The sequence below is a fragment of the Balaenoptera musculus genome, chromosome 3, assembly GCF_009873245.2.
Source record: "Balaenoptera musculus isolate JJ_BM4_2016_0621 chromosome 3, mBalMus1.pri.v3, whole genome shotgun sequence".
NCBI classification, from domain to species: domain Eukaryota; kingdom Metazoa; phylum Chordata; class Mammalia; order Artiodactyla; family Balaenopteridae; genus Balaenoptera; species Balaenoptera musculus.
The window spans coordinates 8503046-8528789 of NC_045787.1; the positions used below are offsets into that span (position 1 = coordinate 8503046).

The window sequence follows — 25744 nt, forward strand, 5'->3', positions numbered from 1 at the left end:
AGCCTCCAGACTGTGACACATAAACTTCTGTTGTTGAAACCACCCATTCTGTGACATTTTGTTATGGCAACCTGAGCAAACTAATACAGATGTGTACTCTTCACCAGTCGTTTGTTTTCCAGCATAGGTGGTATGTCTGCACTAACCCAACTGTAGCTGGGGTGGACCTATCAGGCAGGTAGGTGGGAATTCAGTTCTGCTTAGAAGGTATTATTACTCGAGGACCACCCTGTGCCCGCTACCGTGTGATAGAAAGTCAGGGAACCCAGGCTTCAGAGTTTCTCAAGTGTTGCTGATACCTAAGCTAACTGGGTAGATGGGACTGATTCCCGAGCAACAGAACGTCCCCTGCGTCCTGCCCAGGCAGTGAAATGGGGGAAATCGCACAGTTTTAATATCAGAGGGCCTGGGTTTGAATACCAGCTCCACTACTTGCCTATTAGTGCCTGGGCCTTAGCAAATGAATCTCTCTAAATGCCTCCGTTTACCCCACTAAGAAATACCATGTCTACACTGCAGAGCTAACATGAGAATTAAAAATAAAGTATGTAAAAGGCTGATCACATGGTAGACAGTCATTACACGAGCGCTATCCTTACTGTCATAGTTTCTGGACTACGAATTTCCATTCATACTTAACATTTTCAGGTCAAGAGAAACTTCTGGCAACCACAGTTTGCATTTCCAAGCTGTCACAGATGTACCAGTTGAGTAGTTTAGACTGGGGTAAGGGCAGGTGGAAGCAAGGAATCTGACACTTCTCCATTACAAATTCATCTCTTTCGGTCTTACTAAAACTCAAATTCATATTAACACACTCCTTAACGAAATGCAAGTGCCTTTGAAAATGTAACGCTTAAAAGCAGAGATGTGAAAAAGGGGCTATGAGATGGGTGGAGGGATAAATTAGGAGTTTGGGAATAACAGATACACACTACTGTATATAAAATAAACAAGAAGGACCTACTGTATAGCACAGGGAACTATACTCAATATTTTGTAATAACCTATAAAGGAAAAGAATCTGAAAAATATATATATGTAGAACTGAATCACTTTGCTGTACACAGGAAACTAAAACAACATTGTAAATCAACTATACGTCAATAAAATTTTTTTTTTAATGTTAAAGTGTGAAAAAATGTGCAAAAAACAAAAAGGTAAAGGGGTAAAGGGTAAGAGCCTGGGACAAGGTCAGTGCAAGGGGAGGTAAAGGGAAAATCACTGCAACAGCAGCAGCTTCATGAACTTGCCTTAGGATTTTGCTGACTACTAGCTATGCGGTATGGGCATTCGCCTAATGTCTTGTGACATGCCGCCCCTCCTTCAGCTGTCACGTTCCCCACGGACAATACCGCAAAGCTGAATTTATAGCCAACCGTACAAGACCTCGCCACACGAATGTATCCACCGAGTTTGGGATACAGATGGAGTTCTGTGAAATTCTTCTGACACAGCTGCCCAGTTGTTCATCCTACAATATTACGGAGAAGAAAACTCACTTGATTCCTCCCTCGAATCCTTGAATTAAACCTAGTGATCAATGAGCTACTGTTTTATCCATCCTTCCGGATGACGTTCACACCATATTAAATGAGAAAGAGTAAGACACCTAATCTCCCTCACCTGGAAAAGGCATATGGTTTTTGTCGCTCGTGTTCCATTTGCATCAGTCCACTGGGTCACGAGTGCACCAATTCCAATACAACCGCAACACGTCCTTATTACAGGAACGCTTCACTCCGAAGGGAGAAGGAGTCCTGCCCGAGGGGATCCTGGACGACTAGTTTTCTATCTGAGCGAAAAACTTTATTGTGTTATTTCAATGGAGATTTTCTTCCATTTATACAAATATCCATTTTTTTCCATGTAAGTATATAGCCTGCACCATCTTTGGGGAAAATGAGCTCCTCCTGTTTAATACCTGCTATGACGAGTAGTATTTTCATTCGTCCAAAATAACCCTAGTTCCTAAATGGAGCTCTTCAAGGAAGAGGACACTCCTCCGATGAGGAGGCAGCTGAGGCGTTCCAGGGACAGTGCCAGCTCGTCCTGCCGCCCGGTGGGTGGGGGCAGGCACCTGGCAGGGGGTCCCACCCTCCCTGCCCCCAGCACCATGGCCTGGCCCCTGCACGGCGCGCTTGACCCAGAGAGAAACCTGGCTCTCGTCTCTCACACCCTCCAAGTTCCTCTGGCCTCAACTTCATAACCTTAAGTTCCACTAAGTTTTTCCCAATCCTTCTGTTCCCCAGTTAAAATTCTCAACACGGAATCCCGTAGTTCAGCTCACGTCTATCCGCCAGCCGCACCAGATGTCCAAACCTGGGTCAACAAACTGGAGAAGGGTCGGGGACTTCTGGTCCTCAGAAGGCTGCTCCAGGGACAAGGTTATGGGTGAGGCAGTGTCAGAAGGGGATGAGGCACCGTTAGTGACCAGAGTCTTCAAAAACAGTCCTCTGCTTTAATCAGGACCCAGGGAACACAACTGTGTTCTCTCCAGCAGAGCCCTTGGGGGGTTATAGAGTCCAACTTCCTTCTCTGGCCCTACACATTTCTCAGCTGGAGCCCTGATATGTTTCTCTTCACTCATCTGCACCCCAGTACTTCAACTAACTACCTTGTTAGCAAATCACAGCCTCCTCGTGTTTGGGGATGCTGAGTTCTGCAGTTGTGTGACTCGCCTTCACCGCTGAAGGTTGCTGTGATGCGTCCCAGACCCCCGGAGGTTGGCGACCCCGCTAAGATGGGGAAACTCATCATCATTTCAAGTCTTAGGACTCAGCCTGCTTGTGGAAGGATCCCTTCGGCAACATCCCCACCAAGTGGCTGTCCAGCCTCTGCTCCAGCATCTCCAGTGACGAGGGACTCACCAGGTCCAGAGGCAACACATTTTGACTTTAAATGACTTCATCAGGACTGTACTTCATCCTGAGGGTGAACGTCACGTCCCTCTGGCACCCACCCAAGGACCCCAGTTCACACCCCAGAGCCACAGAACAGGTCGAATTGCAGGGAAGCAGCCAAGTGTAGTAAGACCCTGCACCTCCGGGTCAGGTTGTCACTGAGCAAGTTAATGACACACACCCCCCCACCTTGGTTAAAAAAGGAAAAATAAGTAAAGACAGTGCCACCTCCCTGAGGATGAGAACGGGACAGTTCCAGTGCATGGAAACCCAGACACACAGCCGTGTTATCACTTTCCTTTCTGCTGCTGCGTGGCAGCCCTTCAAAACCTGAAAGATCTTTCCTCCGAACCGTCTCTCACCCAGGGTAAACATCACACCACTCTGTGCCTCTTAGGATGTCTTTTCAAGACCCTTTACCATCTAGAAGTCACTCTGCTTATCAATGCGGTTTCTTCTGTTCCCTTTTCTAATTCTAGTTTTTTATATCACCCATGTTAGTTTAGGGACAAACTGCCAAAAGTTTACCCCGTGTGAGCCTGGAGGGGAGACCTGGAGAGGAGACCCCTCCCAGGGAGGCCTCCTCTGCGAGCATGGTCCAACCACACCTTCCAACGGCCCAGCAGAACTTCTGGAGCCTATTCAGTCCTGACCATCAGGTCAGCGGGATGGTTTCCTGCCCTTCGCAGCCGGCACATGGGAGAGTCCTCTTGAAGCTTGGCTCCCTTTAACTTCCTTTCCTCGTCAGAGCTAAGGGAATGCTGGCTAGGGCCCGGACAAGTCTGGGCAGTGCCGAGCGTGGCTCTTCTAAGTACCAGCTTGTCTTAGCCCGGGCTGCTCTAACTGGGGGGCTTAAACACCAAGCATTTACCTCTCACAGTTCTAAGCTAGGAAATACACATACTAGCACAAGCTTAGAAGACACCTGGACTTGAGGACACTGAATTCTTCACAGCAGATCTTTAATAATTTTGGCCATCAGGGAAAGTACTTTGGCAGTGGGGTAGTAACCAGCTGCGTGGTTTAAATATCAGGAATCTTGCATTTTTTCTATTCTGGCTGTCACCTGTCCTGGTGTATGCCATCTCCCAGCAACGGTGAACAATGTATGTGGAAGAGTCTCATTTCCTACATCTTCTAAACTTGGTTTCATGTGCAGTTGGTGGAGCTAAGCATTTCGAGGAGTCTGAATGCCAGAGTTGGCTGAGGGTCTGATGAGGTGCCCACCTGGCACAGCTGGGGAACACAAGCATTGCGATCCTGGGGCCATGCTTCCAGAGAAAGATGCGTTCAGATGGGAATGTGCTCAAGCCTTTGAGCACCTGAGTGCTCATGGAACCTCCAGGCCTGTTCACAAAGGCTCCTGTTATGCTACATGGCCCCTAAGCTGTATTTCTACTGTGTTTTTTAACTTTAAATTTTATCAAGTTAGCACTTGCCTCTGATTTCAATCTGTACAGACATTTTTTGAATCCTATTTTTGACATCAAATATAGCAGCTCTCATTCCCTGCCTCGTGTTGTTTGCAAATTTGATCAATGTCCTTAACCTAGGAACTAAAAATCAATTAAAGACCCTGCAGATGCCATGAATCACAGAACTTCTATGAAACGGTCCGTTTTTCTCTAAGGTTGCAGGACCAAGCATCATCTAATTCTCAGGAAGCTAAAGGAGGAACCCCCAAAACAGCCAAGTCGTACATGACTCCACAGATAGCCTGATGCCTCTACAAGTCCGGCAGGAATATGTCTAGGAAATTATGGAATACTTCCAAGGTTCCACGAAACCCGGCCTCTGCCCACCTCACCCTCCTGGCAGGGAGCTATGAGAGGTCCCTCTCCAGATGCACCCAGCCAAGTTACAGGTCTGGCTGGAATGGAAGGTGGCAGCAAGGGGCAGACACCAAAACTACGCACAGTGGGAAAGAATTTGTTCTTCATAAGGAAATCAGGGACTATTGGGAAACGGATGGATGGTGACAGCTAAAAACCTGACAAATGTCCCCAACATCCCAGCCCCTCACCCCAGACACACAGTTTCTCTCTACACCACCCACTGTTTACCTCTTCCAGAGAATTCACACACAGTAACGTTCACTCACCTGTTTGTTGGTCTCTCTTCTAGAACACAAATCCCATAAGATTCAGGAACTTGCATGTCATTCCCCATTGAATTGGAAAAGCTTATTACACAGAAGACACTCGATAACCATTTGCTGCAGAATGAATGAGTCCACAGTTGCTTCTCACTAAAATGAAGATTATCGAATTGATCATATTTTTATCAGTTTAGTTAAAGATGCAAACCATCTCACTTTATATCAAATCTCTCTTAAAAAGGTTTGGTATTTAGGTTTCAGGTATATAACTGGGAGTTTAATTATTTTCTGTGATACACAAGGATTATTCAACCACCATTCAATATTAATTTTTCAGATATGTGAAGCTTGTCTACTCACATTCAGAGGTTTTCCTTAACTTGTCTTTATCTAAATCAGTCAAGTCTCTTCTCATAAATGAGAAATATTAAATAAATGGCTGCTTTCATAAAATAAAGAAGTGACTAGCAGAAATAATCTGCAACTTCTGTGAACAAGCTTTTCTTTAGTGTCTAAAATAATAAACACCACTTAGAGGCCACGGACTTTGTGCCATGAGTTTTACAGATCGGTCCCCAGCCCCCTATTCAGTGTATCATTATCCCAACGACAGGGAAGCTCAGGAAACCAAGGGAAAGCCTCTTGTCCAAGGTCCCTGCTGATGAGGAAGCAGGATCTGAACCCAGGTCTGGCTTACATCAAAGCTCAGGATTGTTTATTTTACTATTAAATCCACACCAACTACTCCACTACACCTTGTGTCTTCTCTGAATACCACAGTTCATCATATCTGAGGTTCTATCTACGGTGGCTGACATACAACTACATCATGAAGTACGGCACTGCCAGTTACAGTGAAAAGACACCATCAACTGGAAGGTACATCACAATTTCAGACATGTTAAAATGTGTATTTATAGACACACATTTACACACACATACACAGCTTAGATTCAACAAAATACAGTAATCCACTAACTTTGGAACAAATTATTCCTAATAAGTGTTATAAAATATAAATACCGGGCTTCTCTGGTGGAGCAGTGGTTGAGAATCTGCCTGCCAATGCAGGGGACACGGGTTCAAGCCCTGGTCTGGGAAGATCCCACATGCCGCGGAGCAACTAAGCCCATGCGCCACAACTACTGAGCCCGTGCTCTAGAGCCCACGTGCCACAACTACTGAGCCCGTGAGCCACAACTACTGAGCCTGCCTGCTGCAACTACTGAAGCCCACGCGCCTAGAGCCCGTGCTCCACAACAAGAAAAGCCACCGCAATGAGAAGCCCACGCATCACAACGAAGAGTAGCCCCCGCTCGCCACAACTAAAGCCTGCGTGCAGCAACGAAGGCCCAACACAGCCAAAAGTAAATAAATGACTTAATTAATTAAATTTAAAAAAAAAAATATATATATATATATATATAAATACCTCTCTAAATCCTTTAGAAAATTAATTTTGCCCTAAGTACAGAAAAAAGGAGATAAATCTCAAGTGTGAATAAAGTTACAGGAAATTGCAAACATTTACAAATGCATTCCCTCTTTTTAAATTGTTTCTTCTCATCTGTGGCATTAAAGCATGCTCTTTATAATGTGAAGAGCTGCTGACATCTCTCCCACCCATCAACATGACCACAGCTCATCCATATCTTCACATACCTGAGTGCATGAAAAGCAGTAAGCACATTTGTTTTGAACCCACCATGAAAGGGGCTTGAAATCTACCTGCTGTTCTCAACTTCTGTTTATTTTCTCCAAAAGTTAAGGAAAGCAATCATAATTTCTCATTCCATAACAAGGAAAAATATACTCTTTGCTGAAGACACAGCCTTAAGTCTCTATAAAATCAAAGACCCCCGACACTTCAGAAAACTCTCTGGATAAAGTTTATATTTGAATGACCAACTGGAAATGCACGGATCTTCAGGGCCTTTTCTTACTTCTCCTGAAGGAACTGGCATCGTAGGCCCACACGGTGTCTATCCCCTCCCCCGTGACCTGGGCCGGGGTCCAGTGTGGGAAGGGGAACCGGCAAGCAATGACTCTAGCCTCGTCCTCAAGTTCAAGCTCAAGCTTCTTCTCCAACTGCGGCATCTGTGGAGAACGACAGCCACCATTTCAGTGAGCGGATAGTCGGAGGAAATGATTTCTCAATGTCCTTTTGTATCTGCATCCCTGAAAAAAACCTGTGCAAAATTACTGATTGTAAAAAAGATTACTCCTGGGCATAAATACATCATCAAATAATCCATTAAAATACAGAAGTCACATGAACAACAGTTATAAGAATATTCTAGTATCAATTATAAAATTTGCCATTTATAGCAGATGTGTATCACAGAGTTCCACTTTCCTGACTAAAATCATGATGTGGCAGTAATTGATGTGAGAAGCAGCCTTAAATTATTTACCTACCTAAACATTTCAATCTACCCTGTCTGAATTACTTATCTTTTTCCACATTTTTAACATGTCTGAAATCAGGATACATCTTACAATTGACATTGTCTTAGAATTATAATTGGCAACATTTTTTTTTCTTTCCCAACAGCAATGGTACATCTTAAAATCAACAGCACCTAAAATCAACAAAAAATGGTATAATTAGACCATGAAAAAATATACACATTCTACCAACTTGAAATATGATGAAATATTTCATAGTTTTTAAAAGTGCATCCATAATACACTGAAAATTAATTTCTTGATAGTCAACATAACTTATAAAAAATAAAATCCTCTTATTTATCACTTTTGCATAATTTTCTTACTAATCTATCTGTGAAGGAGGAGTTTTACTGCTTGCTAAGAGTACTGACATTGTAATTACGTCAGCAAATTAACAGCTGCTTAAAATTTTATCTTCAGGTCCTAAAATTATATTACCACCTTCACCTCCTAAAAACATCTTTTCTACTTAATTCCTTTAATTTGTTATTTTGGAATAATTTCAAATTTATAGAAAAGTTGCAAGAATAGGGCAAAGAACCCCTGTATTCCTTTACCCAGGTTCACCAATTTTTAAGTTTGTCTTATTGTTCTCTTCCCCTCTCTCTGAACATTTTTTCTAAACCACTTGAGAACAGGTCGCACACAACATGGCCCTTTACTCCTTGGTACTTCAGTGTTTTCTAAGAAAGAGCCCCAGCACAGTTATCAAATTCAGGAAATTTAACATTGTATTCCAGTATTAATAATTCCAATAGCATCCCAATTATGTCAAATGTCCCAGTAATGTCCTTCACATTGTCCCACAGCCGGGCTCCCACGCTGCATAGAGCTGTAATGGCTCCTCAGCCTCCTTTAGTCTCTCACGACAATAACCTCCTTTAAGAACACAGGCCATGCAGAAAGTAGGCATAGAGGGAACTTTCCTCAACATAATAAAGGCCATATATGACAAACCCACAGCCAACATTGTCCTCAATGGTGTAAAACTGAAACCATTTCCACTAAGATCAGGAACAAGACAAGGTTGCCCACTCTCACCACTATTATTCAACATAGTTTTGGAAGTGTTAGCCACAGCAATCAGAGAAGAAAAAGAAATAAAAGGAATCCAAATCGGAAAAGAAGAAGTAAAGCTGTCACTCTTTGCAGATGACATGATACTATACATAGAGAATCCTAAAGATGCTACCAGAAAACTACTAGAGCTAATCAATGAATTTGGTAAAGTAGCAGGATACAAAATTAATGCACAGAAATCTCTTGCATTTCTATACACTAATGACGAAAAATCTGAAAGTGAAATTAAGAAAACACTCCCGTTGACCATTGCAACAAAAAGAATAAAATATCTAGGAATAAACCTACCTAAGGAGACAAAAGACCTGTATGCAGAAAATTATAAGACACTGATGAAAGAAATTAAAGATGATACAAATAGATGGAGAGATATACCATGTTCTTGGATTGGAAGAATCAACATTGTGAAAATGACTATACTACCCAAAGCAATCTACAGATTCAATGCAATCCCTATCAAACTACCAATGGCATTTTTCACAGAACTAGAACAAAAAATTTCACAATTTGTATGGAAACACAAAAGACCCCGAATAGCCAAAGCAATCTTGAGAACGAAAAATGGAGCTGGGGGAATCAGGCTCCCTGACTTCAGACTATATTACAAAGCTACAGTAATCAAGACAGTTTGGTACTGGCACAAAAACAGAAATATTGATCAATGGAACAGGATAGAAAGCCCAGAGATAAACCCACGCACATATGGTCACCTTATCTTTGATAAAGGAGGCAAGCATATACAGTGGAGAAAAGACAGCCTCTTCAATAAGTGGTGCTGGGAAAATTGGACAGATACATGTAAAAGTATGAAATTAGAACACTCCCTGACACCATGCACAAAAATAAACTCAAAATGGATTAAAGACCTAAGTGTAAGGCCAGACACTATCAAACTCTTAGAGGAAAACATAGGCAGAACACTCTATGACATACATCACAGCAAGATTCTTTTTGACCCAGCTCCTAGAGAAATGGAAATAAAAACACAAATAAACAAATGGGACCTAATGAAACTTAAAAGCTTTTGCACAGCAAAGGAAACCATAAACAAGACGAAAAGACAACCCTCAGAATGGGAGAAAATATTTGCAAATGAAGCAACTGACAAAGGATTAATCTCCAAGATTTACAAGCAGCTCATGCAGCTCAATAACAAAAAAACAAACAACCCAATCCAAAAATGGGCAGAAGACCTAAATAGACATTTCTCCAAAGAAGATATACAGATTGCCAACAGACACATGAAAGAATGCTCAACATCATTAATCATGAGAGAAATGCAAATCAAAACTACAATGAGATATCATCTCACACCAGTCAGAATGGCCATCATCAAAAAATCTAGAAACAATAAATGCTGGAGAGGGTGTGGAGGAAAGGGAACACTCTTGCACTGTTGGTGGGAATGTAAATTGATACAGCCACTATGGAGAACAGTATGGAGGTTCTTTAAAAAAACTACAAATAGAACTACCACACAATCCAGCAATCCCACTACTGGGCATATACCCTGAGAAAACCATAGTTCAAAAAGAATCATGTACCAAAATGTTCATTGCAGCTCTATTTGCAATAGCCAGGACATGGAAGCAACCTAAGTGTCCACCATCGGATGAATGGATAAAGAAGATGTGGCACATATATACAATGGAATATTACTCAGCCATAAGAAGAAATGAAATGGAGGTATTTGTAATGAGGTGGATGGAGTTAGAGTCTGTCATACAGAGTGAAGTAAGTCAGAAAGAGAAAAACAAATACAGTATGCTAACACATATATATGGAATCTAAGGGAAAGAAAAAAACAGGCCATGAAGAACCTAGTGGCAAGACGGGAATAAAGACACAGACCTACTAGAGAATGGACTTGAGGATATGGGGAGGGGGAGGGGTGAGATGTGACAGGGTGAGAGAGTGTCATGGACATATATACACTACCAAATGTAAAATAGATAGCTAGTGGGAAGCAGCCGCATAGCACAGGGAGATCAGCTCGGTGCTTTGTGACCACCTAGAGGGGTGGGATGGGGAGGGTAGGAGGGAGGGAGATGCAAGAGGGAAGAGATATGGGAACATATGTATATGTATAACTGATTCACTTTGTTATAAAGCAGAAACTAACACACCATTGTAAAGCAATTATACTTCAATAAAGATGTTTAAAAAAAATTATAATTTCAAAAAAAAAAAAAAGAACACAGGCCAGTTATTTACCGGGGGTCCCTCTGACACGCGCTCATGATGACTTGGCGCGTGCGTCCTTGGCAACGCCCCACAAGTGGGGCTGTGAACTTCGCAGGGCTCCACGGTCCCGAGCCCACGGGGTCCTCCTGCTTTGAGGGTGACGTACCGCTCGGTCAAGGAGCTTTCTGGTGTCTCCGCAGTGTGGTTACTACTGCTCCTTTACAATGGGTAAGCAAGTGCGGGGAGAAGCCTTGAGAAGATGCAAATGTCCTGTTACTCATCCAGCTGCCCCCACTCGATGCAGCATTCCTGATGATTCTGCCTGAGTCAAGCTTTACTGTAAGGATTGAAAGTGGCAATTTGCTAATTCCATCCTTCCTCCCAGATCGACAGTCAGAACGTCGAGGAATAGCTTTCCCCTCTGTCTCTCCATCACTGTTAAGTGTGAACTCCTGGATTCTCACTTCATTCAATGGATTACAACCCACCATCGTCCTTGTTTATTCTAGCACACAAATTGTCCCAGCTTGGCCACTGGGAGCTCCCTCAAGCTGGCTTCTCTCTCCTGTGGATGTGCCCCATCAAACATTCTGAGCACCTCCTGCTATTCGGGCTCAACAAAATGTTCCAGGCTTTTCTATCTTCCCTTCCTCAGCCCTGGGATCAGCCATTTCTCAAACATTCCTGGTTCCTCTGAGTGAGAAATGATATTTAGAAACCAAGATCTGAGCAAAACCTACCCCCTTTAAAAGTAATCAATTAAATCAAGATGAACAAATCAATAGGGCTTCTAGGAAGATTTTATTCCTCACCTATGTATCTTTAAAGAAAGGTTTGGAAAAACTCCTCTACATGACCTATGGCTGCAGTGAGCCAGAATTCTGATTCTTCGTTAGAATCAATACCAAGATAACAAAGAATAAATTGCATTAAGGATGGAATATTTCCACTCTTTTAACAGCTAGTAGAAGACTGCTTTTGCTTTTTTAAAAAATAAAAAAAAAGGAAAAGTTTTGTTCCTTGAAGGAAAAAATTAAATAAGCAAAGAATAGGACAAGATGTGTTTTTCCAAAATATCAGACGTTTCTTATGGTAATTTTGTTCACAGAAAGGACAATTATAAATTTATTCACATTACCATTCTTCTTTTCTCTTTTACAGATCTTTTATTTCAAAATGACTGTCATATGCTAAGTCAAGATAAACCTACAAATGAAAGGCACTATTTCAATCATAAGAAATTAACTGACTAAATTACACAAAAATATGCAACAAACCTGGGTCTTGATATCATACACAAAGAGAAGCCGCGATGTGCCCTGTCCGCCTAATGAAATTCAAAATCATTCATACAATTACACGTTTCAAAGTGACACGAACTTATCGTATTCTAATTACATCTTCAAAACTTTAAACGTAAGTTGAAACCAGCTCAAAGGCGTAAGACACATTAGCCAAGTGCACCCGCAGCTCCGAGCCGCTTGGTCACTCCTCCCTGGAACGGGCTTCTCTCGGCTTCTGGAGTAACCCACGCGCACACCCGCTTTCCTCCTCCCCCTCCTCCTCCCTCTCCCCCCTCCCCCTCCCCCTCCCCCTCCTCCTCTCGAGTCCTTTGCTGGGGGCCAGGGCTCAGGCCTTACACGGCTCCGGCCCCTCCCCAGGTGACCTCAGCCACTCGTCGGCTTCAACTCCTGGCACTAATGCCCCACGAGGCCTCCCTCCCGCGCCCCAGACTCCCCGCGTCCACTGCCGCCCACCTGACGTGCCCACACGGTCCCAGACTGCACGTGCCGCGTGGAATCCCTGACCTCCCCTCCCGCCCCTGCGCACTCGGCCTGCACCTTGCCGGCCCAGCAAACTCCAGCAGCTCAGGCCAAACACCTCGGGGCGCCCTGGGCTCCTCCTTCCCTCACGCCCCCAACTGGATCTGCCTGCTCACCCTGGTGGTTCTCTCCTCACGACGCACCCAGAATTGGACCACCTCTCCCCAGCTGCTCCATCGACGGCCCGGAGGCCTGCCAGAGCTCAGACCCCGTGCCCCGGCTCCTCCCCGTCTGCTCTCCATGGCAGCCTGTGTCCTTCCCGCCCAACCCCCATCTCCTCTCGGACCTCACCTCCCCCCTCCCCCCCACCTCGCTCCCCTCCTCCCTTCCTCGCACCCACCTCCCTGCTGCTCCTGGGACCTGCAGGCACACACCCCTCAGCGCCTTTGCCTTCGCAGTGGCTGTTCCTCTGCCTGGACCGCTCTTCCCGACCAGCCGGCCACACGGCTCCCCCCTCGCCCCCACGGGTCCCCTTTTCAGGACAGTCTCTGCCCCGTCCCTCTCTCGCTTCAGTTAGCCCCACGGCACTGACCCCCTTTTATCGCACGACATATTCCGTCAGTGCACAGACATCTCACTGAATATCTGCTCTCCCCACTAGCATATAAACACCTCGGGGCGGGGATGTTTTTCTTTTTCATCCACTAAAGTGTTCCAAGTGAGCAGAACAGGGTCTGGTGCTCAGTGGGCCCTGAATAAACACTTGTTGAATGAATGAATGAATGATAAATGATTCGGTCGTGAATCATGTTTCTTGATCAGAACATGATGATAGTATTTTCATTCATCAAGTCATAACAGGATTCGTAACTAAAATTAAAGGAGTCATCCTTTGAAGTTACAAAACTTAACAGCCCACTGGAAAAGTGTACTTAATGGGTATGTTTACACGATATTCATCCATTCGTTTGACACACGTTTCCGGGGCCATCACGGGGCCGGGTGCTGCTGAGCTGGAGGTCTGGCAGCGAGGACGACAGGCCCGCCCTGCTCCTGAGCTCAGTGCGCGGCGCCCATGGCCGACAGCACCAAAGCCATCGCACACGGAAACGTGCGGCCATGTGTCCTCAGAGAGAGCAAAGGGCTCTGGAAGTCGGGGGCATTGGGGCTTGTCTCACAGGGCGATCAGCGACGGCTCCTTGAGGGAAAAGACATCCGACCTGCGAGTGCTGAGCAGACGCTCCCTAGCCAGGCCCAGAGCTGGGGGCACTGAAGTCAGAGGGAAGGACACAGCCCCACACAGTGCGGTTTAAGGGCCAAGAGAAGGATGGAGCTGGTGTGCGGAGGGCTGGCGGAAGCAGGGCCACTCGGGCCACGTGGCGGGCCGGGCCGAACCCTCACTGCTTTCAAGCAGCAAGAAGTCACAGAAGGGTTTTCAACAAGGACACAACCGATCTGCCCCACGTTCCGAAAAGACACTCTCGGGGCATGAGCTTGTGTTAAGTGTGGCTGTTTACCATCCTAGCAGTGGCCTGCCAGGTCCACCGGCACCCTCACTCCTGCTACGCCGGACACACACCCCGGATGCAAGGTCAGGGCCGCTCCCATCTGAGCTACCCCTGCACAGGGCTGCTAGGAAGCACCAGCCCGGCACCAGGAGCACAGTGAGGAGGAGTAACACCAGGGCCCCTCCCTCTGAAGCTCCCGAAGCGTCCCCCGGCTTCTCACGGCCTACGTGTGCTTCAGTCGCCAGTGGAAACCTTTCCTGCCATGCTGGCTTTGTCCAGCCACCGAGCCACTGCCAGGAAACTGGCCAGGGAAATGCATTCTACTGACAGAAGATGGCATGATGGGGCCCAGACGGGTTGAAGAACTTTCCAGCGCTCACACAACCCGCCGAGGGCCAACCCGGCCCCCTGAGTCCCCCAGGAGCACTCCCCTCCCCTCACTGCCTCCACGTAGGCAAAGCTGGACAAGGGGGAAAGCAGGGCCCTCCACCCGGAAACCGGGGCCCCCAGACCCACAGAAGCCATCTGGGCCCTGCACCCCAATCGATCCCCCTGCATGGAAGACTCCAAGTTGGCTGAATCCCTCTTATCCCAGGGAACGTGGGTGCTTCGTGTATTTCACCTGCTCCCTTTTTCTGGGAACAGTGAAATGCTGCAAGTTCCTTATTTAAGATTTCTCCGTGTACAGAAGAATGGACGATAATCGCAACAGTATTCATCAAAATAACAGACTCTTATTTCCCTTGAGTGAACAGTTCCCAAAACTGACTGCAAACGTGGTGAGAAGCGCAAGGAGCTGGAGGCCAGCAAAGGCCACTGCTGCCCCCTAGTGGGACACAGCTGCTGCGGCCGCCACGGGGCCTCTCGAGACAGTGAGGAAGAAATACCAACTTTCTGTTTTTAGAAAGTACAGATTTCAAATTAAAGTTATTTGCCCCAAAATGCTAATTATTCCAAAAGAATGCCCAAACTTCACAATAAGTAGGAAATAACCATCAAATCCCATAGCAATTCTATGATCCTAAATAGTTTTCTTTCTTTTTTTTTTTTTAAACGCATTGTTTACTTTATTTATTTATTTATTTATTTTTGGCTGTGTTGGGTCTTCGTTTCTGTGCGAGGGCTTTCTCTAGTTGTGGCAAGCGGGGGCCACTCTTCATCGCGGTGCGCGGGCCTTTCACTGTCGCGGCCTCTCTTGTTGCGGAGCACAGGCTCCAGACGCGCAGGCTCAGTAATTGTGGCTCACGGGCCCAGCCGCTCCGCGGCATGTGGGATCTTCCCAGACCAGGGCTCGAACCCGTGTGTCCTGCATTGGCAGGCAGATTCTCAACCACTGCGCCACCAGGGAAGCCCCTTTCTTTTTTTTAACAACCAGGGATCATGCCTTTTACCTCTTCATTTCTATAACAGAAGTGTAGATGCGGAGGTTTCATCTTAATTTTAGGCTTGCTAAGAATTACGAACATATATACTCCTGCCACTTTCAAGAATATCTAACAAAAGTACTTCTAAATAGACTTTTTAAAGAAAATGGCATTGCACTGAAAGTCCTAATAGTAAGACAAAACTTCTCCAGCGTTGAGACATCTTAAACAAAAATTAAGGTATGAATAAGAAGGCATAACAACAAAAAAAGTAAATTTCTTTTTTTTTAAATTAAAAACCATATCAGTCATACAGTGGCATTTCAGCAAACATCCAATTTTACCAAGATTATTATGGCTACAATTACATATTTTGAAAAGTGAAGGGGGATTTCTTTCTATGGTCTGTAAACCAACAATTGCAATGAAAGCATCCCATTTTGGTCACCTTTCCAAAGGCTAAATTTAGGATCATTTTCAGTCTGATGCTGCAGCATTTTCCCTTGTGAAAGTACAGAGTCACAGAGTTCAATACAAATCAGTCAACTGAGGTCAACTGAAACTAGTCAACGCTCATCCACCCTGAAAATCACCTCACTGCAAAATCCAAGGAATGATCAACTCAAAGGGAACATCCCCTTAACTTTCCCAAGTGATTTCAGCAGAATATAAGTGAACGAACATGAAAATCTCCACCCATATTAGACACCAGGAGCTCATAAAGCAGTTTTCAGACTGGAATTTTTAGGGCTTAGGTAGATCATTGAGACCTTTATCTGAAGCAAAAGTTTTAAACTGCAAGACTGGATCTTTTATGATTAATCTTCTAGGGCCCTGAAGTACTTTGTTAAACCAATGATCTAAAATCCGATGTTCCCTCAGAATCTCGGGAGGCTGTCATTTTGCACATGGGGGAGCAGGCCAGAGGGAGGTGGTCTGTTCGGGCTGGAAGCCCCCTCATAACCTAGAACCAAACACGCAGGGGGCAGGAGAGTGCGTACTCACCATCTGGGGCACACCAAAGATAACAACATTTGAGTACTGCGAAAAAGTGACCTAAAGGGGAGGGAGAAAACAATTCACAGATTAATTTTTGAAAGCCAAACGTTAGCTTAAGTTTTATTTCAAAATGAGTAGCAATTTCCCATTTCACCCAACAGTGGGTTTTTCGCAAAGAGTGGTCCTTTTTAAGATTTCCCACATTCACACTTGCACCCGTGTTAGTTCATCTGTTACAGTTTTCCAAAAGTTTCCCGTAAGTTATCTCATCTCACCTTCAGAGCCACTCCATGCAGGGCCGCCCGGGGTCAACTGTCAGGAAGGCAGTGACTCATCCAGTGACCACAGGTGCTCATCCAGGTAGCCCGGGCCGTCCGCACCCCTGGCCCACTTTCTACTCCACTCTCTACCAAACGAGCTTAGCAAGAGCTCAAGGGGTTTCAGAACCACCTGTGTTTCCTGCTGCGCCATCCTTAGAATTCTAGTCCCCCTCCTCTTCTCTAAAATACTAAGTAAAAAATGCAATGAAATGGTCTTTAGCTGGAAAACCAGGGGGAAAAGTGCTTCGCCAGTCAAAGTTCTTAGTGCCCAATAAAGTTTTATTTACTCTATGGAGAGATCATTTACGTATATACAGAATAAAAACAATGCAAGCAAAACTCGAGTGAATTTTTATAAGCTACTGATGACAATATTACAACAGGAAATTCTTACTTAAGGAAAAGCATTTTATGGAGCATTCCTAAAGCAAAATTACAGGGCACTTTTTAGAGAACAAGTAAACTTGGAAATATCTTGTGCTTTATGAAGACATGAAGGAACCATGACAGCATGGTTGGTGGATCCCTTCTTTTCTCCTGCACCATCTCTGTCTCTCTCTAGGTATGTATACACATACACACACACACACACACACTCACACATACACACACTCACACACATACACACACACACACTCACACATACACACACTCACACACATACACACACACACACTCACACATACACACACTCACACACATACACACACACACTTACACACTCACACATACACTCACACAGTCTCACACACATACACACATATACACACAAACACACACATGCACACACATATACAAACACACGTATACACACTAACACATAAACACACACACATACACATTCACACACACTCACATACATAAACACATACACACACACATAAACACATATACACACATTCACACACACATACATACGCATATACACACACATAAACACACTCACACACATACACACACACACACACACACCCCTATTTACCAAGAATGACATTAACAAGTTAATGCCTATATTACGATGTATAAGACTTCCAAAAGAGATCAAAATCTTATCACTGCATAATAAACAGAAATGAGAACTTTCTTAATTGAGTAAATAAAATGTTAGTATTCACATGACCTATAAGTTATAAACCTGAAGTTTCTACTCCAAAGTAGGGTTGACTTGTAAAATGTATCAATTTAAAAGCTGTTCACATTTCATTATGCTGAAATATACACTTATATTTCTTCTTCCTTTAATACATCTTCAGTTTTCAGTCATACTCATCATGAACTATAAAGTTTGGGGGTGGAGTTTCCGAGCACCATCCTCTGCCTTACTTACCTTCCACAAGTCTGAGATGTAAAACTTGGCCGATGCCTGCACCCCTTCCCGCCGAGCGCGGTATCTGGAGTACCAGACGAGCCAGGGGTTTAATTCATAACCCACAGCTGTGAATCCTTCCTTTGCAGCTGCTATTACCTGTGGAGAGAGGCCATATTCAAAATAAGAAAAACATCAACTCACATGGTCAAATCATACGAAAACTTCCTATTTATGGTCTATAATCATAAAACATCCAATCAAAAGGTGTTTGTTCAAGACACCATTTAAAGGTGGAGCTCTGAAGTTACAATAGCTTTGTGGACAATGTAACGCCCATCCATTTAAACTCAGTTTTCTTATTTTTCTGTCAAAGATTTCACCTTGAGCATCAGAACAGACAGGCTTGCTTTGGACAGCTGCCTAATTCATTCTGGACTGGCCCACCCCAGGAAGGGCTGACAAAAAGTTTCTGAAAACCTGCCTTCTCTTCCATCACTGACGGACAGCAGCAGGCGAACTGAGCGAGCCTGGGGCCCGCCTTGTGAACTGGCTGTAACACGCAACGAGAACAACCGGTCAGTGAGGAACCTGCCGTTAATTACACATTTCCTTGGTATTTAAAGATGGTTCGCTCAAAATCGACAACAGGTAAAAGCAAAATGGAACGAGTCAGAATAAAGTCAAGTGCCGAATGCCCCCGGCCTCCAAAGGTGAGAGGGACGGTGGGCTGGGCTGGGGTCTCTGCTCACCCTGTTTTGCCACCACTGTTCAAGGGAGCAGCCCTGAAGGAACTGTCCCATCTACGGCAATTTCCCAAGTAACTACAGTGTCGCCCCTTTGCCATTTTCTTAGAAACCAGAAAGAGACCATCCAGAGATGTAAAGCGTTCATATCTGGATTTTAAAATGTCCTCCTAGTTAATATATACATCTCCTGATTTCTTCAAAACATGTCACTCTTGCTGATTATTCCAGGTCACTACCATGGAACTGCAGGGTCCACGTCTGCAGGGGCAGTGAACGGTGCTGTACCCTGCTGGTTTCCACACTAAATGTTTCCAGAACATGAGCCTATACTTCTGCTATCCTCACTTTCTGCTCATCATCTGGGTGGGGGCCTGAAGATGGCGCCACCTTGCCCAGCGAGGGACACCGCTGGCCAGCCAGTGGCTTTGAGTCTTTATTTATAAGTTCCCAGCTGGGGTCACAGTGAGCTGAAGTCACTGAAAGTCTGATTTTTGGAGAAGTGGGGCTCAACACATTGGCTCTTCCCTATTTAACCCAATATTACCAAACAGGAATTATGATACGTGTATAAATACAGGTAAATGTAGTAGAACCATTTGTGATGCAAAAAATGTAAAACAAACTACATGACTTAACATGTTTCTTCTGGTTATGCTACCTCTACTGCCTAAGTTTTTTAACGGACAATTTCATAATTACAAATTAATTGTTCCTTTTTACCTGGCAGATCTACAGTGTACTTTCGCCTTTAAGAAAAATTAAATCTGAGAAAAATAAATTCCAAAATCCCGCTGGAGGGCTTAGAAGTTCAGCCAAACAAATACAAAATTAAATGACTACTTTATTAAGCTGTCAATTTAGCAAGTCTTTGCATAAGCCTCACAAGAACTGTGAAACAGAAATTTTAAACCTTAAAACCTAAAAAAACATAAACCTTAAAACATCTTCGCATAACTCACGATACGCCCGTCGCCGCTACCGATGTCTACCAGGGGTCCTCTCCTGCATCGCAACATTTTCACAACATTTTCAATCTGCTTTGCAGTTGCAGGTACAAAAGGCAAACAGATTCTTCGGAGGGCTGGTGTTATAAACGGTGTGGCCACGGCGTACACGGCCACCAGCGTCCCCCCAACAATGCCAGTAAATAAGAACCCCCAATTGCTTTTCTTCAAACTGTTGCCCTCAAGACTTGTAAGTGGAACACATCCTGACTGCCTTTCTTCTTTAAGTGTTTCTGGGGGTGTCCCTGGATTGAGAGCAAGCAGAAAAGATATATGTAGCACCAAATCGGAAATCCAAGGTAGTGTTTTTTTTTTTACAATTCTTATTGACAAATAAACTCATGCTTTTTAAAGGATAATTTTGCTCAATATAATTTAAATTACAAACGTAGAATTCCACAATGAGTTCTAGAGTCCAGCAACTCAAGTGTTTTACAGAAAATTATTCAATACTCATGGAAGACTAAAACCTTTTCTTTCCAACATATTGATTTTTTTTCTAGGCATCAACCTTAGAAAACAATGTGTTCCAATCTATTTGGTATTTTATGAATCAGTATCCATTAATTCAAATATTAACTATGTACTCCATATTTTTATGGTTCAGAACAAAGCCCCATAAAGAAATAAGCATGAAAATGTCTGATTATTACCCTATTTCAAATAGGATGAAAGTATTCTACATCAAAATTGGTCAGGCATCAATAATCCAGTTGTACAAATTCTGAAGTAACAGAGGAGACAAAATTCAGGTTTTACTAAATATGGTAATAAGGAGATTTTTAAAGCAGATCCACAAAGAACAAAAAATAAAGTAAGCATTTCAATGCTATCACAAGTACAGAATAAAGCAAACTCTAGTCACCAATTACAGAGGAAACAAATGGTAACTTACATAACCTCCTGTTGAGTTTTATCCTTTAGAAGGTATTCCTAATAGGATCTCAAGTTTTTTAAGTTGAAATTGACTTGAAATTAATTTCTAAATGGATTAATGATGAGCACAGCACAGAGCAAAGGGCACGGCTGCAGAGGCTGCCAAGGTCAGGACCCTGGCTCCGCCCCTCACTGAGAGCTGTGACCCTTCACCTCTCCGAACCCCAGTCTCCTCCTCTGTAAGGTGAGGATCATGGGATCCTTGTGAGGATGAAACAAGGGGATACAGGAAGAGCACTCCGAACAGCGCCCAGCACTTGAACCCCACAGGGAACAAGACATTGCTGCCCTGAACCAGCTCTCAATCTCACTGGGGCGCTAAGACCAAAACCACAGGAATCTGTAGGAAAAAGGAGAGTGAGAGGAGGGGCGACAACAGAGTCTTATCATTCGAAGACATTAGTGTTCATAGTTTTGGCGTCAGTAAGCCGTACAAAAGGCCCACTGGGTTAGTCTCCTGCTGCTGCTGTAAGAAATTACCACAAAGTTGGTGGGTTAAAACAACATGCATTTATTAACGTACAGTTCTGGAGGTCAGATGTCTGAAATAGGCTGGCTGTGCTGTGTTCCTTCTGGAAGCTCTAGGGTAGGATGGGCCACCCGCATTCCTCGGCCACTGGTCCCACATCGCTCAACCTCTGCTTCCATCGTGACACCTCCTCTGACAGCCCTGCTCCCCTTTCCTTTATAGGAAAGGAATCCTCTCCTTGTGAACACACTGGCCCACCCAGACAAGCCAGGATAATTCCCCCACGTCAAGGTCCTTAACTTAACCACATCTGCCAACTCGCTCCCCAGGTAGCGTCCTCACAGGGTCCGGGGATTCAAACACGGACCTATTTCCGCCTACCATACCCGTGAGATGTGGTCATCTGTCACAAGTGTGGTGAGGTCCAAATGTGAACACAGGACACACCAGAAGCTGGCCCACGGCTGTGAGTCACCGCTCGGGGGGGGGGGGGGGGGGTTGGGGGAGGCGCTGACCCACCTCAGCATCTCCCGCTCGGTGCAGCTTTGTTGTTGATGCCCGAGGTCCCCTAAAGTGAGTTTTACAACTAGTGTCGGGGAGGAAAACCAGTTCAGACACAACAACAAAAGTCTACTGCTGATGCAGGCGATGGAGGTGAAGTAAAAGTAAAGTTTAGGAAAGTGATTGTGCTTGATAGAAAGCAAGAGTTTTAAATACATTCTCATTTATACTTTTCAGCATTGTATGAACTTACATGCTAATAGAAGTGCATCTGATTTTTTTTTTTTTAAAGTCAAGGCTCATCTGTCATGCCTTGTGTAAAATCCTCCTGCAGGCATTGCACTTGTAGAGGACAGTGGTTAGGAAGATTCCAGCCACACAACTCTGGAGCCTCAGAACTGAACAGGTTGTGTGGCACTAGTTAAGCTGTTGCTAAGGCTGTTTCCTTGCCTGTAAGATTCTAAGATAATACTATCCTTACAGAGTTATTGGGTCAGTTAAATCAACAATGCATATAAAGCCCTTAGCGCAGCCCGAGAGAGAAAGTGATGACTACTTGCCACTATTATTATTACTCTCAATACTATCACGGGGGGCGGGGCGGGGGGGCTCAATAATTTTTGACAGCTTTATTGAGATGTAATTCATATATCATACAATTTGCCCATTTGATGTGTACAATTCAAAGGTTCTTAGTAGATTCAGATATGTGCAACCATCACCATAGTTAAATTCACAACTTTTTCATTACTTCCGGAAGGAACCCCTTATGCTTTAGCCATCACCCCCCATCCTCCCCCTCACCCTCTGGCCCTAAGCAGCCACAAATCTGCCTTCTGTCTCTAAAGAAAGCAGACTCTCATGAATGAAATCATACAGTATATGGTTTTTGTGAGTGACTTTTCACCTAGCATAATGTTCTCAAGATTCATCCATGCTGTACCATGTATCTGCACTTTATTCCTTCTTATGGCCAAATACGTAATATTCCACTGTATGGATAGCCCACATTTTGTTTATCCATTTGTCTGTTGATGGACTGTTTCTCTAGTCAGCGTAAGCCAATAGGGAGTTGATTAGACCAACACGAGTCAGATGACCCAAACTCTGTTTCACCTGTGTACACACAGGCCCTTCAACTTAATCAGCAAAAGAGGCGATGAAGACCTCCTGGTCTTCAGGGCCCCCATTAGCCTGAGTGAGTGGTGGGGGCCCAGTGGTGACAGTTACAAGGCAGGTTGTGAGAGATGCTCTAACGTGTACCAAACACCATGGGAATACGAGAGGAGGTGGAGGAAAGACTGATCCCAATGATGGAACCGGGGAGGTGTCGGCAGAAACAGAATCTGAGCGGGGCGTGAGGGTACAGGTTTCCCCCGCTGTCCAAAAGCAGAGCGTTCCCATGAAATCGTTCGTAAGCCAAACGGCTTAAAGCAAAATAAATCTAGGTGAAGCACGGATGCCCCCAGACACAGTTCAGGGCTGCGGCGGCTGGATGCTGAGCGTGGTTCCTGGGGAAGGAGCCTGGCGGGGTGCACACCGCCTCCAGGACAGCTCCCTGCAAAACTAACTCAGCACGCTGCGTTCCCTTTTCCCCTTTTGTCATGAAAGCAAAAACCTTCTCTGCACTCCTTTCAGCTTGGGAAAACTGGGGCTAATGTAGGTTTTTCACAAAAGCAAAGTGGTGTAAAGTTCATTTTCAAAAAGCAGAGGATGCCTGCATTAGAAAAGGGACATTCTCAAAACAAGGACGGACGCCTTGGAACCAAGGCATGGAAGGCGGGAGAGCAGTTTGGTGAGCACAGGGTGGGAGATAAAACAGGAAGGAGAGGGGAGCCCTTGAACGCCAGGTTAAACATGTACTTTATTCTTATGCACTGGGATGAAACTTTTTGAGCAAAAGCACTACAGTATTTGTGTTTTTAAGAAAGTCAACACTGGCAGCAGTGTATCCCTTGATGAAATCACTCAATCTTCTGTGTCAAGTTTTTAGACCTGCAAAAGTCTTTCAATGTCACAAAAATTTGCATGAGCTTTTGAAGAAGTTACTATGTAAATCCAATATATATAACCAAAATACTGCTATGTCCGTTCAGTAAAAAATGTATTGATTTTTATCAGTGAAAAGCAATCCTTAAAGATTCAAAACTAAAATCAAGACTGCTTCTACAAATGCCTAATCCTCTGGATGGAACATGTTAGATTCAGTCTGCTTACTGTCATATAAATGACACAAGATTTCTGTCACATGTGCTCTTTTGAACATGGCAGCATTCCTTTATATGAGAGCTGTGGGGACCACTGGCTACTTTCGAGCACTTGGAGGGAGCCAGTTGTTGAAAGTAAATGACCCAAAAAAGTGAACTTCTGTTGTTTCCAGGCTTGCCTAGTTACTGACTTCTGATAATGGTTGAAAATCTTAATTTTCAGTGAACAGATTTGGGTCAGCCAATGCTAGAGGCAGTGACAGAGGCACAAAAAGGTACAGGGTTCTTATCCAAGTTCAAGCCAAAGGAAAAAGGCCAGGAAGAAAGGACAGGCCTTTTGGGGATTGGGACCTGCCGTTTGTTTAAAGTGGGGTTTATATTTGAACGTCACAATATCTTAGGGCTGTTCACCGTGTACTTGCGTATACATACAAGCTGAAAAACTACAGCATATATTTTATGTCCCTTTAACGTATATTATTTTGTCCCTTAAGAAGCCTTTCTTGTACTGGTCTAACGTCATTGTGTCTTTTTGAAATACAGAATGTACTGACATTAGAAAAAAACTTTTTTTCCATGTTTTGACAGGAAATAAACTGCATAGGGGACATCATTAGACATTTCCTATACTTCAGGACAATCTAATGAACCAGATGGATTGCAGGATTCATCACAAGAAACACTGAATTGGCCAAGCCAAAGTGAATTGAGACCAAAAGCCAAAATGTCCTCGGAGCATCACTGAAGTGGGCCAAGCATCAGGAGAGGTTAAATGATCACCACCAACCATCCGGTGACGAAGCCAGTTCTTAACTTTCAGGCCACGGTTAAATGTTATAACCCACGCATTCATTTCAACATCTGAGCAGCCGATAAAGGCTAGGAATAATACATCAGGGTTAGTCCCAATTCTACAGCAGCTGGAGTGCAGGGAGACTGGAAACCCATAACAAATAAGTCTAAGCCTAGAAAGTATTACGTCGTGATCAGCACTCCGAAGAAAAAGCAGCAGAGGGGATTCAGAGGACCTGGTATTACTTAGATAGGGTTGCCAGGAAAAGATCTTTCAGAGGCAGCACAACGCAGGGCTTCAGAGTGGGACTCTTAGAGCAAGGCCAGGCCATTTTGCTTCTTACTAGCTGGGTAACTCTGGGCAAGTTACTGAAGTATTCGTGCAAAACGGTGATCTCCTTAACAAACACAAATACAAACAAATCTCTTTAACAAACACATAATACAAACAAACAGAGCTTGCTAGGGACCAGGCACTGTTCTCCCTGAATCCGTAAAGCCGCCGTAAACAGAGATGCTACTGTTATTATTGCCATTTTTGCAGACAAGTCACTTCCCCAAAGACACAGCTAGTAAGTGGCAGAGCTGTGATCCCCACCCGGACAGTGTGACTCCAGTGCCCACATCCCAGAAGATCGTTCCCGATTAAGTGAGTTATTCGCCCTGAAGCGCTGAGAACAGTTCCTGGTGGCCAGATACCAGGACCAGCACAGGCACGCGCCGCAGGCACAAGCACTGAGCACGGAACCCCAGACCTCGAGCCCGAGCAGCGGCCCCGCGGCTCCCCGTCCCGCCGCGCCGACACGGACCTGCGGCATCGCTGACATCCCGGCTGACTGACCACCAGGCCCAGGAGGCCCACGCCGCGCCCGCGCCCGGCCACACTCACCTCCTCCCTCCATCGCGAGATCTCCGGTAGTTTTAAAAAAAGGAAGTGGGCTCTACCATCTTCTCGGAGCCGGGGTGGGAAGGAGGGAGAAAATAATGCTCTGAGTAAATGAGCTCCTCGTTGGGAACCACTGTCAAGAAATAGTCAATTTTATAGCTTTAATAAGTGTTGAACTTCTATCTACTCCTGGCTTGTGGGTTCTCAAGTTCCCCTCCGTGTCT

At 44.6% G+C, this 25744-nt stretch overlaps 1 protein-coding gene and 1 long non-coding RNA gene across 3 annotated transcripts; both read right to left on the reverse strand.

Moving 5' to 3' along the window:
• Positions 1 to 1189: 1189 nt before the first annotated feature.
• LOC118893148 lies at positions 1190 to 5429 on the reverse strand. The gene is made up of 3 exons (XR_005019422.1): positions 5005 to 5429; positions 1627 to 1795; positions 1190 to 1474 (listed from the first exon to the last, which is right to left on the reverse strand). It is a non-coding gene; the product is annotated as an uncharacterized LOC118893148 (long non-coding RNA).
• A 1301-nt stretch (positions 5430 to 6730) lies between these two features.
• ATPSCKMT (ATP synthase c subunit lysine N-methyltransferase) lies at positions 6731 to 25737 on the reverse strand. 2 transcript variants are annotated; one of them, XM_036848379.1, is made up of 5 exons: positions 25524 to 25733; positions 19685 to 19974; positions 17998 to 18135; positions 16357 to 16407; positions 6731 to 7098 (listed from the first exon to the last, which is right to left on the reverse strand). In XM_036848379.1, the coding sequence occupies exons 1-5, from the start codon at positions 25534 to 25536 to the stop codon at positions 6928 to 6930; spliced, it is 663 nt and encodes a 220-aa protein (XP_036704274.1). In that variant the 5' UTR covers positions 25537 to 25733; the 3' UTR covers positions 6731 to 6927. The 2 variants fall into 2 exon arrangements, with proteins under 2 accessions (XP_036704274.1, XP_036704275.1); XM_036848380.1 differs by having other exon boundaries at positions 7006 to 7583; positions 25524 to 25737.
• Between the last annotated feature and the right edge of the window lie 7 nt (positions 25738 to 25744).

Bases quoted from the DNA above. Each gene is read 5' to 3' on its own strand.
- ATPSCKMT (XM_036848379.1), bottom strand. The intron at 18,136-19,684 runs GTGAGTTATGCG...CTCTCTCCACAG, and splicing joins GTAGCGGCGACGGGCGTATC to GTAATAGCAGCTGCAAAGGA. The intron at 16,408-17,997 runs GTAAGTAAGGCA...CCTCCCCTTTAG, and splicing joins ACATCTCAGACTTGTGGAAG to GTCACTTTTTCGCAGTACTC.